Source organism: Seriola dumerili, unplaced genomic scaffold (genome assembly GCF_002260705.1).
Source record: "Seriola dumerili isolate Sdu_G_001 unplaced genomic scaffold, Sdu_1.0 BDQW01000097.1, whole genome shotgun sequence".
Classification (NCBI taxonomy): Eukaryota; Metazoa; Chordata; class Actinopteri; order Carangiformes; family Carangidae; genus Seriola; species Seriola dumerili.
The window spans coordinates 738,793-758,278 of record NW_019174352.1 but is presented as its reverse complement, the minus strand read 5'-3'; the positions used below and the strand labels follow the sequence as shown (position 1 = coordinate 758,278).

Here is a 19,486-nt window from a genome sequence, read left to right as displayed (position 1 = left end):
TTATCTCCAAAATAAATACATGTATACATGTTAAATATGTAAAGCAGCAACATGCAAATCTACAAGCCTCAGGCAGACCCCAAACTGGGCCAGAAACTCAGACCAGATTATATCTGCTTGTTTACATGAGACCGATATTTACTCTACAGATACTGGGAGGTGTGGGTGGCTCTTTGTTAAGCCTTGAAGCTTTCACGAGAGGTCACCTGAGCTGAAAGGACGACCTAAAGAGCAATGAGAGCGTCCCACAGTCAGGGGGTACTGGGTTTGATTTGTGAAGCATCCTTGGAGTGAGACTCCAGCATTTCCCTCCTGGAGGAGTTTAACAAAGGTGTTGCTAACTCAGGCAATGGAAGCGTTAATTCTGTTGCCACCTCATTACAGACAGTTTTATTTTTCTCCTGTTTACTTTGAGCACTTGCTTGACTTGCTCCTTCTCAGCGACATCCTGCTTCCGACCGTCAGTGAGAGCGAGCTGGGTGAGCCAGTGAGAGCAAAGGAGGGGTGGGGGGGGTGGGGATGTCAGGTTGCATCCTTGTTTATTTACTGTGGGATGTCTACGCTAGTTGAACTGCACACATCCTTAAGCTTGCACTCCTCGCCCTCTCACAGCTCTCTGATTACCCTCCTGCTTTAAGCTCTTGGCTCTGTGTTGGCAGATACATGGGTGGCTGTGTGCTTATATGCCTATTAGCTTTAAGAGAGTGTGTGTGTGTGTGTGTGTGTGTGTTACTTTCAGTGAATGCTGATGTGAGAGAGCCGAGCATTATCTTCGACAGCTCTCTGAGTCATGAAGGAGTCCTAATAATCCTGGCTTTACAGGTCCCTGATCCTCGGTGAAAACACTTTACTCACCTCTGACGTTTGACCGTGACTGGTGACAATCTGCTTTTTGTTCGGGAGATAACTGATATGATGAATTTTGCTTGTCAGAGGAAGTTTCTATGACTTCAAAGTCAGAGCAACAACATTAGCCTATTGAGTGGAGTGTGTTTTGCAGTGTTGACATTTGAATTTCTGATTTTTGAACATACAGTACCTAAAGCCGGAGCACTGGCGCTCCTGCAGCGAACTGCAGCCAGAACACAAACAGAGAAAAGAGCAATCCGACAGCAGAGGCAGACGGGGAGGGGGGAGGAGAAGAGGAGGCAGGGCACAGAGAAGGAAGCAGACGGAGCAAAGTTAGTTGACAAAGAGTTATTCAGCCTGTTAGTTGTTTCTATTCTGCATAATTACAAAACCAACATTTAAAGGAACTCTTAAACTCTTTGCTTTTCTTGCCAAGAGGTAGATGAGAAGCCTGATACCACTCTGTTGTCTGTGTGGCAGGCAAAAACTCCAGAGGGTCACTGCTCCTGGCCGCGAAAACCCAGCACATAAAAATCTCCAAAACTACAACTTGGTTGGTTTTCACACTTACAAGATATAATGTAATAATTATTGAGCGTTACAGGTAGGAGGATTTTCTGTTTCTGGAGATGCAAGATCCAGATCTGCCACTACAACACTCAATATTATTATTAATATCATTATAATTGATAACACCATTATTTTCACTATAACAATCAACAATCAACAGTATATAGAGCTGTTCCTCGTCTGTCTCGCTCTCTTTTCCAAACCACTGCCACCATGTGCTGCTCATTGTGGGAACTGTTGGGTTTCTCTATATAATATCATAAAGGTCTTGACTTTACCCTGTAAAGTGCGTTGAGATAATATGTGTTGTGATTTGGCGCTATACAAATAAAACTGAATTGGATTGAATAGCTTCATATTTACTGTAAAGGCGTGAGAGTGATATCGAGACTGTCATCGAACTCTCTGCAAGAAAGTGGATAAACATATTTCCCCAAAATGTAAGTCTGGTCAATATCCCTCTGGATAATCCACAAACCTCTCTGCCAACCCCTTTCATTAGAAACCAAAAAAGAAATACTGAAAGTGATGATGAGTGATGTAGAAACTCACTCAGTCTGTAGCCCTGGTCGTTGCTGTGAACAGGAGAGAGCTGGACGGGAGATAAATACTCTCCGTCTCCATTCAGCTCAACCCTCAGCTCACTCTTCTTACTCAGTTTCCCCGGCAGAGTCTGGTACTTGCTCAGCTCCATTTGAGGATTCTGCAGAATGAAAAACGCAAAACAGTAAGTCAGTTTTGTTTTGGGGGGGGGGGCAGTGTAGCATCCAATTTCAAATGAACTACCATCATGTATGATGAAGGTATGGTGCTGGAATGAATTCTGCTCCTGATGTGTATATATTATAGTGTATCACATTTCCTTTCCACCTCCAGTCAGCCCCATCTAAATATCTTTCATAAGATAACAGCAGGGTCATGTTTGATTTGCTCCTTTGCTCCGTTGCATAACAGTGTTTTTCCTTTGGACCCAGGCATCAAAGTCGTCCGGGGCTCTGAAGGAATCACAGGAGAAAGGCCAGCAGAAAGAAACAGCTGGGAGGCAGCCATGACGCCGAGCACTACTGACAGCCACTTCAGGTGGGTCTTGGCCCTTCCATGCGTGTGTGTGTATATACATGGTATGACTATTTGCTTTGCCTGCATGTGGGAGCACAGGGGTATGTGTGTGAATTATGAGCAGGCAGTAAAGCGCAGTGGTCACACAGGAGAAACTCAGCTGTGGACTGGGAACAAGAGGTCAAAGGGCACCGAGAGCATTACATAATTTTTCTGTGCAACACAACACAAAGTCTCAAGAAGAACTTACAACATATACTGTATATTTCTTATTACCTAGCAGCAGAGAGACTGTGTCTTTCTCTAGCACACATTTGTTTCTTGTAAATTAAAATAAATAATTTGCACAGCAACTGTAGGCTGCACACAGTTTGTCACAGATGTTAAACATACAACCTACACAGTATCAGCTGATACCTCTCTGTGGCTTCATTTCAGATATATTCAGCTTCAAGTGCTTCGGCTGGTGGCCCAGAATGCAATGCAACCAAATAGCAGGTGAATAATTTCATAGTTTAAAATGATGGGAGCATGAAAAAAAAAAAACACAAGCAAGCACCTCAAAGCCTCATTTAAAATATATGGTATTATGAATTTATTGCAGACTGAAGTCAAATCAAGTGATTAAATGAGAAGCGATGTATGTGTCCAGTGCATGTATTTGTTTGTGAAGCTGCAGGTTAGGTTGTGTGAAGTCATGCAGCAGATCGGTACCTCTGCCCCCACATCTGATTCACTTTCAGCTGGCTGGATCTCTACGGCCTATAGCCAACACAGACAGAGGAAAGAACACACACACACACACACACACACACACACACACACACACACACACACACACACACACACACACAATACACACACAACACACACACATAGATACAACCCACAAACCCAGAGTTAGCAGGTTAGCGATCACACAATCGGATTAAAAGACCAATAATGCTAGGTTAGAAAGAATGAGAGTTAGTCTACGTTTTGATCGGTTATTTAAAAAGCAGAAGCAGATTGGAGTAGATCATTTGATTATACTGATATTTATATAGATTACAGTATAATGAAAGCCAATCAGTAGCAGGAAACAACAGAATAAAATACATTAACAAACCTTTTGTAAAGATCCACTCTGTAACTCTTCAAGACTGCTGGACAGCAACCTGCGCTGATGCCTGGAGAGAATCAAGAGACACGCAATCACATCATTCCTGCCTATATATATATATACATATATATATATATACATATATATACATTACATTACATATATTACATATACAGCTGGTTAAAGGTGAAAGCGACATTTAATTTTTTGAACAAAGTAGGACGCAACAACGTTCAACACAAGTCAGTCACACAAACACGGACGGCTTCTTCCTCACCACGATCCGTTTAAGAAGCTTGTTTCTCCGGACGACACCAGCGACGTGTCCATGGAGTTCTGGACACTACAACAAATGAAAGGAAGTGAGGAGTGGAAGTCGTGAGAGGTGTGTGTGTGTGTGCGTGTGTGTGAATGTGTGTGTGTGTGTGTGTGTATGCGTGGTATGTGTTTTTACCTTATGTCCAATTCTCTCTGGTAAGGGGATGAAGATAACATAAGTGGAGAAGATCCTCTTGACGACATCTATGCAGAGACAAAGCACAGTTTTGTCTTGTTTTTAGTTTTTGTAAACAGCTTAAAATGGTGGTTGTGAAAAAAAGGAAAGTCGTTTGTAATCTTACCTCTGACCTCAGGATATCTGAGTGTGCTTTGTGTGTGATGGCTTTGAGTTTTAAACTGCCAGTCAGCTCCTCCTCACTGCTCCCTGATGGGTAAAAATACAGCAGCATAATATTATTACAATTAAAAGGAAGGAGAGGAGAGATAGTACCTTGTCCAGTGTTTTCCTATGTTGTTATTAAACCAAAACTCATGTTTCAGGCAAAAAAGGATGCGATTCATACCCTGAGTGAGAGCCATGACTTCCCTCATCTTTCTGTATTGGCCAAGCAGAACGGTCAACTCCTCTATACGACGATCCTGTTTTATCAGCAAGACACAAATATTTATAAGTCAAGTAAAGAGCCTTTTATCTCTATCAAAGCTCTAAATATGGTTTTCATTTGTAATTTTAAAGGTCCCATATTATATAAAATGAGATTTCCATGTCTTCTTTGATCATAAAGCAGGTCTAGGTTCTATATTAATTCTGTGAAAGTATCAAGGCGCTCAGTCCACAGGTGAATGCACAAAGCGTGTATTCAGACACTGAGCCTGAAAACGAGCCGCCAGGACTTCTGTAACTTTGTGATGTCACAACAAAGTCCAAGCCCCTTCCACCTGGATCCACCTTTGCAGAATCTGGTTTCTCTGAGTGTTTACCTGAAATCGGCTATATTTTTATTCATTCACTCAGACACAGTGACCAGAGGAGATGTAAAACTACACTGAGATGGTTTTTGGTTCTTAAAACCACAAATATATCTTCTTATGCATCAACACTGGTAAAGTGTAAAAAACAGGACCTTACAGAAGTAGTGGGAAATAAAACAGGTTTAATTTACCTTTTCATCATTTGAAGCTAACAGAGACTCCATCCCCACCTTCAGCCTCTGGTATTCCTGGTCTACCAAACAAAAACAAGGCATTAAAATGTTAGTTTGGACTCACGGTAACCTCACGTCTAGTTAATTTAGGGCGTCTGATAGGTGCCTGATGTGATGTTGGCAATGGACATGACAGCCTGGCTAATATGAATAAACAAGCAAAACAAATACACACTGACAGCGCGACTGCTCATGTAGCATCACCTGGGACAAACACTGCAGCTTTTTATGATGATACATCAGGTGCTGTGTGTAGCAGTGGTGCTAATGCCAAAACAAGATTTCTCTTCTGAATTCCTAAAATTTAGGAATAGAGACATGAGGCCTTTGTTGGTAACAATATAGAGCACACACACACACACACACACACACACACACACACACGCACACACACACACGCACACACACACACACACACACACACACACACACACACAGACACACACACACAAGCAGTCCTGCGGTAGTTCAACGTCCTTTCAAATACAGAAACATGTTTAAAAGGGGAACTGCACCAATTTTACACGTAAAAATCTGTTTACTAGTAGTATTGACTTTGTTTAATGTCTTCTCTGTCGCTTTGGAGGAGGAACCTCGACGATGTTGCAGAGATAATATCAGATATTATCACACTGAGCTCTGCTGCATCTATTTTGACCACTCTCTTTTTATTTTGTCTAAATGAACTTCAGATGGAAGTACCACGCTAAACTGCTGGAGTTCCCCTTTGAATGATCTGGCCAGGCAAACCAGCAGAGCTAGATCGAGATGTGACTGACGTACAGAGGTTTATACATGCTTATAAAGTGGCCACTGAGAGTCCTAAATTCTGATTGGTCGGGAGGAGTGGGTAAACAGATAGTATGACAGGAATCCTCTGAGACAGGTGATTATTAATGTGTGAGTATTTAACTAACAGAAAATAAAAAGATGTGGAGCAGGTCAGAGAGTGAGAAGGAAAGACGTGTCAGACCTCTGGTTCAGTCTTGTGAACCTCTTCCTACTTGGCCAGATGTTCCACAGGGACTTTCTTTTATAATTTATTTAAAGCAGGGCTGAATAATGAATTGCAATATTATCGCAATACGGCCAAATGCAATATCCAAATCGTGGCTGTAATTTTTTTGGACAAAGGTAAAATGCAAATGTTTTTTTTTTTTTTGCATATCGTTCAGCCCTACAATAAAGCAAGATACTTGACATATGGCATTTTATAAGCAGGATAACACCCTCCAAGTTTGCACTGTGCATTCCATGCTGAACGCACTCTCAGAGAAGCCAATTGGAAACCATGCCAGCCAGCAGATTTGAAAGGACATAGAGACTTAATGCACTTTGGTTGGAACGTTTACTACGACTGACACAAACCGAAGCTCGGCTGTGGTCCGATCTGAAACCAAACACTCTGCCACCAGACACCTGATCGAGTGATTACTTAGCTAAAAACAATTCAAAGCTTCGAGTTTTGATTTGTTAATATTTGAGAGCGAGAATCACTTCACAACACTGAAATTACACGTCGTGACAAGAACGCAAAAGTCAAGCTGTCAGGTGGCTGCACAGTCAGAGCAGTTTGGTTGGAAATCAGACCCATCACAACAGCACACCATGCCTTACATTTGTTTATCAGCTGCTTGATATACACCTCCTCTACAGCAGAGGGCAGCAGAGAGGCGGGAACAAGTCAAGTGTGCAGCAGAGGAGAGAGGGACATGTTGAGAAGATGTTACAGTTATCAGAGTTGACAGACATGCATATCGCTGGCTCTCACACAAACACACACACACACACACACACACATCCTCGCTGACAGATGTGGATCTGACATGATTGGCCAGACTGTCAGTTGTGCGTACCTCTCTCTGCGTTGTCATTGGCCGTGCCGTCTCTGACCAGCAGCTGGGTCTGCAGGCACTCGATCTCTGCGTCTTTGGAGGCCAGGAGCTGCTGCAGCTCTGAGATTTCAGCCTGTGGAGGAGGACAGAGTACAAGTCTATAAACTGCGTCAGTCTTCCAGGTCACTGGATAGCTAGGAGTTTAAGGCAACTGGGCTGAATGTGTCGTCTTGGAAACGAGAGTATTTTATCAGACGCATTAATAGATGGGACAGAATCAGAATTCAACCACCAGAGTCACATGGGATGAGATATAAATTGTTGTTAAATTACAGGCTTTAGGATATTAGACAGCTTCGTGAGCCGTCGATGATGCAGGTGCATCTCTCGAAACCAACCAGGCCGTGAACAAGTCTACTGCAACTCAAAGCAGGGCTAGGTCCTAAAGTCATTGACAAGAATACACAGAGACGACCTTTCAGAAACTACAGTTGTAAATTGTATAAAAATCTACCAGTCACAGAGCTCTACCTCCAGGATTTCTGTTGCATTTCAAGCATGTCTTTGTTTGAGTCCTCACCCTGTTTTTTTAAGTACCACCTTCACGAGGTACTGGATTGGTGCAGAGATTAAGTCTGCCATTAATTGGGTTCTTTCCATACCTACATAAACTACACCAGCACTCAAGGACCAACTCGCAGTGGATCTGGACAAGGGTCAGTATAACAAAAAGACAATCTGAACGATGCAACAACCGCACCTGATGTACTATCCTGTTCTGCATCAGTTCACATCTCCGTTAAGGTGGTGTTGATGACTCTAAGGGCTTGGTGACACTCGTGTCAGAGAAAGTGTTTGTCCACCTCTCATCAGTCCTACTAAAGCCCACGACTGATGAATTAAAGAGTGAATTATAGTTTTGGCTCCAGCTGTCCATCTGTATCAGGGAGCACCCTGGTATCTCCCAGCCACAACGCCTCTAGTTCAACTCCGGCTGGACACCTTTGTTGCTTGCACCCCTCTCGCTCTCACCTGGTTTTCTGTCTTCCTCTTCAAGTAAAAGCGAATATAAGATATTTATAAGTTCACTCATATGAGCATCATTCGGAGCAAAGCTGTTGAAGAACGACAGTTACAAGCAACAGGTGCAAGAAAACAGCTGCTTCACAATAAAAAGCCTAGGAGCCAACAATAGAAGCACGATAAAGTGGGAATGCCACAGAAGAATTCAAAGAAATTATATGATTATGTGATTGTCATCAGCTAAAAATCACGTCTGTTCTTGAACCAAATAGTTTCGAACAGCTTGATGTGTTGAAGGGAACCAATTCTACAGAGCCTATGAAATGTTTGGTTTCTTTACACTTTCAAAAGCATCTCTGAGTAGATAAGACTCACTGTCCGTCTGTGACGTCAACATGGGGGTTTCTCTAAAGCAGCTTGAGTCAGGGTCTATCATTACTTCATCTGGGTTATATCCTTAGTAAACAAGGGGACATAAACTCAGCATAACCACACAAGTGATGCGTACACATCACAGGCGTACAGGTTTATATTATCCATGCAGACTCACAGGAAGGGAGAGAGACAGCGAGAGGCAGACGGATGGTTTTTCTTCTGCTTCTGCACATTGATGCATGAACACATGTGCTTCACCCGTGTCAGAATCTGGACGTTTTTCTATCAAATTTTTCTCTTGAACTGTCTCCCGTTCCTTCCTACTTGAACATTTGTGACTTGTGACAAAGGTTCAGCCATCACAAGACCAACAAACAGCAAAGCAAGGAGGATCAGGAGGAGGAAGAAAGAAGAGCTGCGAGTCCAAAATAAGAAATTTAAGAAGAAGAAGAAGAAGAAGAAGTGGAGAAGTGCAAATGGAGAACACTGGTATGGGGGAGAGGTAGAAAAGCAAGAGGACAGAAGGAGGCAGAGTGTTAGGAAAGGACTAATCAGAGGAAAGGAACAAACACAGAGAATCGACGAGCAAGAAGAGCAGGAGGCAGAAGAGGAGGAGGAAGAGAAGGAGGAAGAGAAGGCACCTGTGCGCTGCGCCAGCGCTCCTCCCAGTGCTGCTTCTCCAGCTGTGTGTGCTCCACAGTCAGCTTGAGGCTGGACAGCTGGGTCATGAGCGACTGGTAACACACATGGAGAGAGTAAGAGATAGAGAGCTAGAGAGAGGAGAGAGAGAGAGAGAGAGAGAGAGAGAGACAGGAAGAGAGTAATGACAGGGTTGATTTAGAGATGTGGAGAAAAGAAGAGCGGAAAAAAAGTGAAGAGAGCAAGCCGCAGAGAGAGGTTAATAGAGAAGAAGAGTGGATACAGAGAGTGAAGGAGGGAGAGGAGGAGGAGAGGAGGAAGGAAGCACTGTAAGCACAGAGAAAGCAACAGCAGTTTGACCTCCTTCAAATGAACCAGTGACAAACAATGTGTTAGGAGAGAGAAATTAACCACTTAAACCCTGCTGGTCCTTTCTTATAAAGTCATGTTACGAACTCAGAAACATTTATTTTAATTTTCTAAATTTTAGTTTTCAAAAAATAAATTTTTTAGTTTTAAAAATTGTCCATAAAATGATGAAACACTGAGCACTTTATTAGGAACACCTGCAATCATGTGGCTGCAGCCCGATGCGTAAAATCACGCAGATACAGGTCAGGAGAGCGAGGAGAACGGCCGGACTGGTTGGAGCTGACAGAGAGGCTACGGTAACTCAGACAGCCGCTCTTTCCAACTGCGGTGAGCCTATCAGAATGCACAACGCGTCCAACCTCGAGGCGGATGAGCTACAACAGCAGAAGAGCGCGCCAGGTTCCTCTCCTGTCAGCCAAGAGCAGAAGTCTGAGGCTGCAGTGGACACAGGCTCAACAAAACTGGAAAGATAATATTGGAAAAAAACGAAGGTCTGATGAATCTGGATTTCTGTTGAGGCAGCAGATGGTAGGGTCAGAATCTGTCAATAGACCCAACCTGCCTCGTGTCAACAGTCCAGGCTGGTGCTGGTGCTGGTGTGAATCCATGACATGAAGAGCTGTTTTAGAGCCAGTATTGATATGGTGTTCCTGATAAAGTGCTCAGTGAGTGCACAAAAAAAACCAGTGTCTTTGGTTTTTAATGTTTAATTCAGTGGAAGCAACCTCTTTTTGTATCTTGACATACTTGTACCTCATTTCCTCACTAGGAAATTTATACTTGCTGCTTACTAATCCTCTAAACTAATTATGAATATGAGGTTGTTTCGCTACATGGTCTGATCTCTGCTTTTGCACAGCTGCTCTACATTCACAGTGACACATTCAACAGTGTTTGTCATGCACATGCGTTTATGTAAATATGTTAGAAAACCAAGTTACACGTACAGTATGTCCAAGAAATTAGCTTTTTCCAGGAGGAGTCTGTCTTAGAAAATCAGGTTTCTCTAATCCACTATCCTGGATACAGAAAGTGGGTTTGTAGTGTACATGACACTTTAGAAATGAGGTCGCTGCAAAAATCTGAGTGTAACCCTGTTATATAAAGTCTGAGAGTCTGATAAGAAGATCTACACTACTTTCACCTCTGTGCGGTAAATATGAAGATGTTTAGCTTAGCTTAGCTTAGCTTAGTTTAGCTTAGCATAAACACTGGAAACAGGGACGCAGCTAGCCTGACGTTGCAGAAACGATCAAGATCAAGATTATCTTTTAATATTATGTGTTTAAAAAATAATTATTTCCATATTTTATGGTTCATCTGACTATTAGAAACTTTAGTGTAACAATACTAAACTTATTTTCACACTAATAATTTGGATTACCTACAATTCGATTTCCCTGTATCCAGGAACACTTGTGTGTTTTCTTATTTGCCACCGTCTGATTTGATTTATTTATCTACTTATTAATTTTCCTGCATCTTGTCCTTCATGAGTCGTTCTGTACCGTGTTTGAAATGATAAAAACTTTAATTATAGGTTAAGTATTATAAGTAATTATTGTCCAACATATTATCAGATTTTTTTTTTTAACGTGTACAGTAGCTACATCATCCTGTTCTTCTCAGATCTACTATATATATATGTTGTAGTAATGACTGTACATCCATTTGTAAACTCTGGTAAAGTTTTGATATAATCAGATCACATAAACCCTGCAGCTGTGTTTATTTCCTTTTTTCATCTCCGGCTATTATTGCACATTATCATTACTGTCACTTTTATATCCAGTCACTGACAGAGATACAGATGTTTGGATCATGTGTTACATGTACCTTGGTTGCTCTTAGTTTTCTCTCATATTGGCTCTTCTCTCCTTCCAACTCCTCCACTTTGCTTTTCAGCAGCTTCACTTCTTGTAACAAATCCTGTGGAAAAACCAAAACACAGCACCTTTTTACTGCATAAATCTTTTTTTTCAAAGCCAAATTTGTCTATTACTCAACTGTAAACATTCAAAAATTTGGACGGGAGGGTATTCAAACATCAGGTTCACATTCAGTGCAGTTAAAGGTCTCCAGGGCTGAACAGTCCGGTGATTAATAAAGGAAACTTGATCCTCCTGAAACAGACACCACAGCGTGCAGTTATCAGCAGCCAGGAAAAGGATGAACCCAGAGCAGGACTGAAAGCCATCCAGGCTGCACATCTGGCAGCCACAAAGTTACCACTGTCCAAGCAAACCCTGTACAGTCGCACGTACTGTTATACAAACCGTTACATGACCCATCCACCTGGTCAGTGCAGGAGGAAACGGACAGAGGTAAACTTTTGTTAGTAGAGGGAGGAACCACTGTCATGCAAGCAGACTACAGCAAATCAAATAAAAACATTATGCCTGATCCAAAACCCAAGTTATAAGGATTTGTAAGGACGATGTCCAGATCAGGGCTGAAACACATGTTTTCCAAATGCTTCAAATATTTGAGGAGTTAAGCAAAGAAAGATGCAAGTTTCATCCACCTGCAAACAATTCACAGCAGCCTGAGCTACATGTAGCTTCCGAAGGTTAATTTAACTTAATCGATATTGTCACATTTCAGCTTCAACAACCTCAATAACTCCTCAAATGTATGGAAACATTTGGAAAAGCAATCAATACTCTCCATATCTGCAAGAACCGGAGTACAGCGTGACCCCAGCATCCTACGAAGAACACACAGACACTCTGCAGACACTTCACGAGAGGATGTTAGTTTGATTCTGTGGAAATTTCCAAATACCGGGTGGTGTGTGGTCTGGTTAAAAAGGGAGGAGAGAAGAAGAGAAGAAATGATGGGGAAGGAAGGGAAGATGAGTTCATCCATCAAGTCTCCCTACGTGTACAGTCTGTCCTCCATTGTGCATCCAGGCGTCAGAGCCAGACAGGCTAAGGCCTGAGCCGGCTAACTCGAGCTGAGGGTGGTGGCCCTGGGCTTGGCTGCCTGTGGGCTCCCCCTGCTGGGCCTCCCTCTCCTCCAGGGCCCGTTTCTCCTGGATGCGAGTGCTGATCTCTGCCTGAAACCTGCACATCTGCTCCTGGAGCTCACTGATGAGATTTACCACACACTGGGAGGGATGGAGCGATGGAGGGCGAATGAAAGGTAATGAAGGAGGTGAAATGTGAGATGAAGAGAAGAAAACAGGAATAAATGAAAAGTCAGAGGAGAGGAGAGGAGAGGAGAGGAGTGGAGAGGAGAGGAAAGGAGAGGAGAGGAGAATGAGACATTAATTTATTTGTTAATCTCAGTCAGTATCTGGGCCTGTTTCCATATCTTGATTGCTGAAAACTCTGATCCTAAAAAAAGTTCTTGATGAAGGGGAGAAAAAAACAACAGCACAAACGACACACAAGCCATAACACACCATTGAGCAACCCAAAAGTAACTTCCCTAAATATCAACACATACTTTCTACCAAAGTAAGCAGCCTCAGGGCAGATGTGAAAAGATGCAGTTGTGAAAAAAATAATGGCAGATGTCCAACATTAAAGGACACAGATTGGAATGGAGCCAAAATAAACTTGATTTGAACATTCCTAGTAATTTCTGTGGGTATGCACAAGAAATATACCGTTTAAAACAACTGTCGTATTCTTTTCTGTTGGACTGTCTGCAGCTGGCTACGACCAGGCCGCCACAGACTCCTCCAAAATGGCAAACAGATGTATTGTTGTGTTGTTTTAATCAATATCCTTCTTTCGGTGGACCATTACAGGGTCTCAAACATCGATGTAATAGCCCAGCCCTGAGTGAGGACCATGCTTATTATGAGATACTTGAAACTCCAGCCAAACCTGGTCCCAGTAGAAACAGGGACATGATCCAGAATATATAAGCCCACAGAGCAAAAACAGGAAGAGAGGACAAGACAGAGATACTGCAGACAGACAAACAGAAACAACAAGAGACATTCGGCTAAACAACCCTCAAAACTTTTCTTGGTTTTTACACAAAGTGAGGGAATGTCACAACTCTTGGGCTTGTGAAACCTTTTTTTTTCTGTTTTTCACAAAGACTAAAAAATGCAGGGTCATCAAATTCAAAATCTTGTTCCTGAAAATGTGTTTTGGCAATCGAAATGGTAAAGAGGCTGCACTTACACAGCACTTTTCCACTTCAACAGACAAGTGCTTCACAATGTTCCTCTCATTCACTCATTCACACACCGAGACGCCAACGACGGAGCTGCTCCGTCCACCAGGAGCGACCTGGGGTTCAGTGTCTTGCCCAGGGACACTTCCGATACGGGAAAGGAAGAGCCGGGGATTGAACTGCCCACCGTGTGATAAGTGGACCTGCTCTACCTCCTGAGCCACAGCTGCCCCCAATTCGAGGTGCTCATCACACAGCAGTGAGTTTGTGTGTTGAGGTGAAAGTGTTTGGCCCTCAGGAATGCTCAGAATGGATGCCAGACATTCCTCAGGCCCACCAGAGCCTTGCAGCTGTTACTAACCACACACACACACACACACACACACACACACACACACACACACACACACACACACACACACACACACACACGACCTTTGCTGACAAAAATGTAGACCAGTGTCAGTTTCCATCGTAACGTCACCAAAGCCAAACACCACCGTTGTGCGTCGGATATGTTGCGTTTGGGTGTGTATGCGTGTCTATTAGACACACAGACACAGTATCTCATTACTACACCAACTAAGCGTCAACCTGTCAGTGTTAAAACGGCTCTGTTAGACCCCACAGTGGCTCATCTGATACGGAGATTTAGGTGGTTGAGCCTCCAGCTCAGACAAGCTGCCTTGTGATCCCTGATCCTGAGCCTGAAAATCAAATCTGAGGAAATTAATGAGAGCAGCTCTTTCTTCTCTGAACAACCCAGTGCTGAAGTCCCCGTGTGTCTGACATGTGACTCTAAATATACTTAATGTTTGCCGCTGTCTGTGATTAGGTAGAATAGGACCTCAGTCCACCACTTTGGTCCAGACTGAAATATCTAAACAACTATTATATGGATTGACATTGGCATTTTCTGCAGACATTCATGGTCCCCAGAGGATAACAACTACTGATTTTCATGATCCCATGAAGCTTCACCATGAGGTTCACATTAGTTTTGTATGAAATGAACAGAGGTGAAATTAAATTTATTTCAACATTCAGATTTCATCACTGATTTATAAGCTTCTGGAAATAAGTTAAGGTGTCTATAGTACTCCAGCATTGTGAGCAAATGCTAGCTAGCTGGTAAGGTTTGTTAGCTTGTTAGCTACACTCACGCTAAGCCGGCTAAATTTATGTTGTCATTTTTATTCATATTTCCAACACTGAAACATATAACCAAAGGGGGAAGTGGCTAAATCTTCCTCCTTGGTTCAAAAATCTAAATTTGTAATGACAGCCAACATGTGTTGAGCAGTGTGGTTTGATGGGTGTCTGAGCAGCGTCATCAGGGAGATGCACTCGCAGGCATGAGGTAGAAATGACCCAAGATGACACAGAGCTTATGAGGAGAAGAGAAAAGTTGTTTTTGTGCCTAAAACTGCATGAAGTGCAAAAGTAATAAGTGGAAAATGTTGATTGGCTCAAGTAGGAAAACTGTTCAGTCTTAGCTTTAATGTAGCACATGTAGCACAGGTCTATATCCAGTGTCTGGTGTATTTTGCATGCTAACACGCTAATGTTATGAACATAATAACCAGAATGCTCTAACTTGTGCAGCATGATAATGTTTCTTTAAGCTAACGTTGTGCTAAGTTTAACCTGTGCTGTCACTTGATGGTCATATTGTCTCTATCTGTGGAGCTAACTCTGTGTATAGCCTCATTTAGCATTATCACTGATACTAGGTGCCGTTTCTCACTGGAACATTTCAGGTGCACTGACTCTAGTTAAAATAAAACGGTTTAGATAATCTGACTAAACTGCCTTTTTACAACTTCTTTGATTGTCTGACCCTTTGTTTGTTTGTAGCCCATGAGATTACTTTGCTGAGTAAAATGTAAAAGCATGGGTAGAAATGACAGCCAGTGCCAAAGCACCAAAGTAATGAGTTCTTACTTGCACCAAAGTTGCTGAAATTGATAAATGATATAATCTTACTCATTAACTCATTTTAAAAAATGTGACTTACTGTGATTGAGTTACTGGAAAAATTATGAGCTTTGCACAGGAGGCAAAAATGTTAACAGAAGAGTCGGATCACACTTAAGTTTTGCACAGGCAGACACTGCTGACAGTTACGTCCTGCAGTGTTTTGTGGTGTGAATGTCCTGCATGTTCATTTTGTGTCTTGCGCCTTGTAGGACAGAAAACAATATCTGCACAGCAGCCTAGGTTCTGTCATTTTTTATCTTTCAGTCTGTCCGTCACTGTCTCTCATCTTGTTCCCTCTGTTCCTTTTCTCTCTGCCCTGTGCCCTCTCTCCTGCCAAGCCCTCTCCTCACCGTCTCTCCCTGTCTGTCGACTTCCTCTGATGCTTATCGCACTCCATCCACATGTGCAGAAAATGGGCATCTGCGTGTCAAAAATGCTGTATCGTGTTTATTCAATGAAAGCACAGCCCTGGGCGCTGGATGCCTTGTGATAGATAGCACACACACACACACACACACACGAGCAAACCACAAGAGCAGCTTTAGTATCTTGCGGTGCCAGTGGGGAGCAGCTGGGTGTCACAACGAAGTCTCCACAAAGAAACTAGTGACGACAAGCAAAGACTGCTCGACTACACTTGGGTGCGAAACAAGTTTGAAAACAAAAATGCAGAAATCTTTCATGCAAAATAATCAAAACTGTTCAAACTTCGGCAGAAAATACTGTGTTCATGTAGAAACTCACTGCTCATAGCAAGCAGCTCTAATGAGAAAATAGGTTTTGAAGGCCTTCAAAGTAAAAGAGGATAACTTTTTAAATGGATTTCTTTTTTGTGTTCACTTTATGGTTAGTTGTCAGCTGTCTGTGTGGCAGGCTGTCAGCAGGGGGGGTGTTGTTTGGAGACATGTTCGATGTGTCCTGGCTTGTTTTAAAACCTCCACACGGAAGCTTGTACCTCATCCAGACACATTTCATTATTACCTCTGCCAATGAGGTTGGATGGGGGCAAGTTTGTCTGCTCATCGTCTGGGTGACAGATCTGGCTGCACTATGGTGTTGGGACAATCCTTCATTGATGGATAAAACTGTGGATGTTATTGTATGACTTTTTGCTGTAGGAAAGCCTAATAATGAAAGACAACAACTGCAACAACTTCAGATTGACGTTTTGGAAGTTGGAGAATTGGTTTTGTCAACATTAGAGTTTCTAGTGAAAACTGTTTTTATTATTGGTGGCCCAAAGAACCAGAAGTTTTGAATTTCTTAAAACAGTGAATTGAGACGTTTAAGCTGTTTTTCCCTCTTTAGTGGATGGAGCAAAGCAGTCAGGTCTTCAATGAGTTGGGTGGTTGAATTGGTTGGTTCAAAATATGGCCAAGTGTGACATCTAAATCGCAGGAGCTGCAATTTTGTCACAACACTGTTGTGCAATGTTTGCACCATGAGTGCTGTGGTGCTACAGAGACGCCCCAGCCTACAAATCATATACATAAGGAAGATGTTTCATATTGTGCATTCCTAGTCAACAACTAATGTCCATGTTGGTGTGGATGATTATTCATAGTAATAATAATAGGACAGTTATTTAGTGAAAAAGTACTCAGAATGTATCGATGGTAGGATTGTTTAGTATGAACTTTCCCTCATGGTCCATGCATGGTCCCCTCTACGACCAGCTGACGACCCTGAAGTTCATAACTGATCTGTCGGTCTGACAGTCCACATCAAACACATTCCACCAATAACAGTCCTCTTTAGTGCTCGGATCATCTGCCATCAGCCAACAGGTGATATCACACAAACAAGTTTGTTCCATTCATTTCAATATATAAAGTCATACAGAAGTCACTAAACTGTGACTATAGTATTTGCCTCTGGTAGCTTCTCTCTGCGAGTGAGCATCTCCAGCAGCTTGAGTGGATTAAGCAGAAGATGGTGGAACTTGCAAAGAAATGAGCACCACAAATTCCAACCAATATGGCAGCAAGACTTTAGTAAGAAAAAAAATGAGATCTTACAGATAAGAAACGCACTTGTAAGCCAAGAAAGTTATTTTCCCAAAAAACCTAATAGGGACAGTTTAGTGTTTATGTGAAACAATCTATTTTGGTGGTACTGTGACCACAGCAGTCAGACAATGAAAACATTGAAAACAGACAAACAACTGACAGACATCCTTATACTGCATTTCTAAGAGTAACAAGAGCAGCCACATGTGTCCCTACATAACCCTGGTTGAATGTTTTCTTCTAGTTCACAGACAAGAGAATAATGTCTGGAATGGTGTATGGCTTGTCTTTTTATTCCAACAACAACAGAAAAACATCTGCATCATCTTTTAAAGCTGTATATTTTGGGGTGGGGTGGGGGCGGGGGTGGGGGGTGTTCATTGATCTAAGGTGCCACGTGGGGTCTCAGTAGAGACTAAACCACTGGACCTAACAGTGTTAGTGTCATTGTTTTACCCAGAAACAAGAACAAAGACTAAAGCATGGTTGAATGTTTGACTCTTATTTTCGTGACAGCTAGACAGATGCACAAGAGGATAAACACACCAAGCTCAGTTTATCATGTTATTATTTAAGACATGATCATATCACAGATCATATGGTTACATAACAGCATTAAGGGAGGGAGATATGAAAACAAGACTAAAAGCCATGAGTCATGCTACTTCAGCAGCTCTGTGAGGCTGTACTTTAGTTTTTCACTCTGCTTTATGCAATTTAGTAACAGTGTGACCTGTGGTCTTGAGTTGTGTTGGCTAAGTCTCGAATGATGTTGACCTAGCGCTGGTAAAATGACAGGTTCCTTCAAACAACTCAGTTGCTGAAGATCGTAAAAAGAAGACGAGGCTGCACTTACTCACATTGGTGCTTTGAACTAGATGCTAACACCAGCATGCTAACATGCTCACAATGACAATGCTAACAAGCTGATATTTACCAGACATAGTGTTCACCATCTTAGTTTAGTGCGTTAGCATGATAACATTTGCTAATTAGCACCAAATACAAAGTACAGCTGGCTAATGGCGAATTCGTTTTGCAGGTATTTCATCATAAACCACTGGGCAAAGTAAAATTTGTGAGCTGAAGACAACAAATAAAAAGTTATAGCAAGGGTACATGAACGTTTGGAACCACATTAAATGTCAATCCATTGAATAGTTGAGACATTTCCCTCCAAGGACCAAAGTGGTGGACCAATCATATCACCATTCCTAATGCTATGTCTCTAACGTGGCAAAAAATCTCCTTATTTCTTATATCAACATAGTGATATATCATGATATCATTCTGGAAATGTCACTGAGAAACAGTTTATAGATAAAATAGCCAGAGAGGAATGTCTTGTTTTTGGCTAATCTACTTCATTGAATACCTAGTACTTGATCAAATTGATAGGAAAAGCTTGTAAATCCTGTTTATTGATCTGCAACATTGCCAACAATGGCCTACTACAAACAGAGATATTAAAGGGAGAGCTATGTTAAACATCTCACCATAAAAAATATCATATAGACAAATGTCTGTCATTTCATGTTTGATACAGTTACTGCCAAACCCCTATGCAGCATCAAACTGATGTGTAACAAAGTTTTGAAACAGAATGTATATTTGGTTGTATTGAGGTTTGTGCAGCTTTAACCTATTTTTATTCAACTCTACATCAATGGTATATATAAATATATATTCAGGCAAATTCAGCAGGGATCTCTGCTTATAGCACATTAAATACGAGCATCATTTAAGTTGTTAACTTCTGGATCAAAGATGCAGAAGTTGCAGCTCTGAGTTTGTTGAGTTGAGCAGCATTAGCTCAGAGAAACACACAGAAACACACACAGGTTTGTTGCCGTTCCATACCTCAGCCTTGTTCTGCTTTGTGTCCGTAGGATCTTGTGGGTGTGTGTTGGTGTGCGTCTCCTCCATGCTAACCAGCTTCAGTTTGAGGTAGGACACCTCGTCCATCAGATCCAGCTTCTGAGTTTCTAGAGAGGTCCTGCTTATCAGCTCCTGAGGAGAACACACACGTACACACTGTGAGTTAGATGCATGGGA

The 19,486-nt window shown here is 42.1% G+C and overlaps 1 protein-coding gene across 9 annotated transcripts in view; it reads right to left on the bottom strand.

Annotated features, from left to right (window-relative positions):
- ppfibp2 (PPFIA binding protein 2) overlaps positions 1-19,486 on the bottom strand; it is a 70,655-nt gene that overhangs the window by 9,134 nt on the left and 42,035 nt on the right. For 6 of the 9 annotated variants that reach the window (XM_022746224.1, XM_022746225.1, XM_022746228.1 and 3 more), the window contains 12 exons: positions 19,292-19,441; positions 12,190-12,417; positions 11,145-11,237; positions 6,921-7,032; positions 5,023-5,084; positions 4,423-4,498; positions 4,201-4,283; positions 4,035-4,102; positions 3,858-3,923; positions 3,587-3,647; positions 3,193-3,240; positions 1,972-2,122 (listed from right to left, as the gene is read on the bottom strand). In XM_022746224.1, the coding sequence (XP_022601945.1) occupies positions 1,972-2,122; positions 3,193-3,240; positions 3,587-3,647; positions 3,858-3,923; positions 4,035-4,102; positions 4,201-4,283; positions 4,423-4,498; positions 5,023-5,084; positions 6,921-7,032; positions 11,145-11,237; positions 12,190-12,417; positions 19,292-19,441 (1,198 nt within the window). The remainder of the gene's footprint in view (positions 1-1,971; positions 2,123-3,192; positions 3,241-3,586; positions 3,648-3,857; positions 3,924-4,034; positions 4,103-4,200; positions 4,284-4,422; positions 4,499-5,022; positions 5,085-6,920; positions 7,033-11,144; positions 11,238-12,189; positions 12,418-19,291; positions 19,442-19,486) is intronic. The other 3 variants (XM_022746226.1, XM_022746227.1, XM_022746232.1) reach the window with 3 other exon arrangements.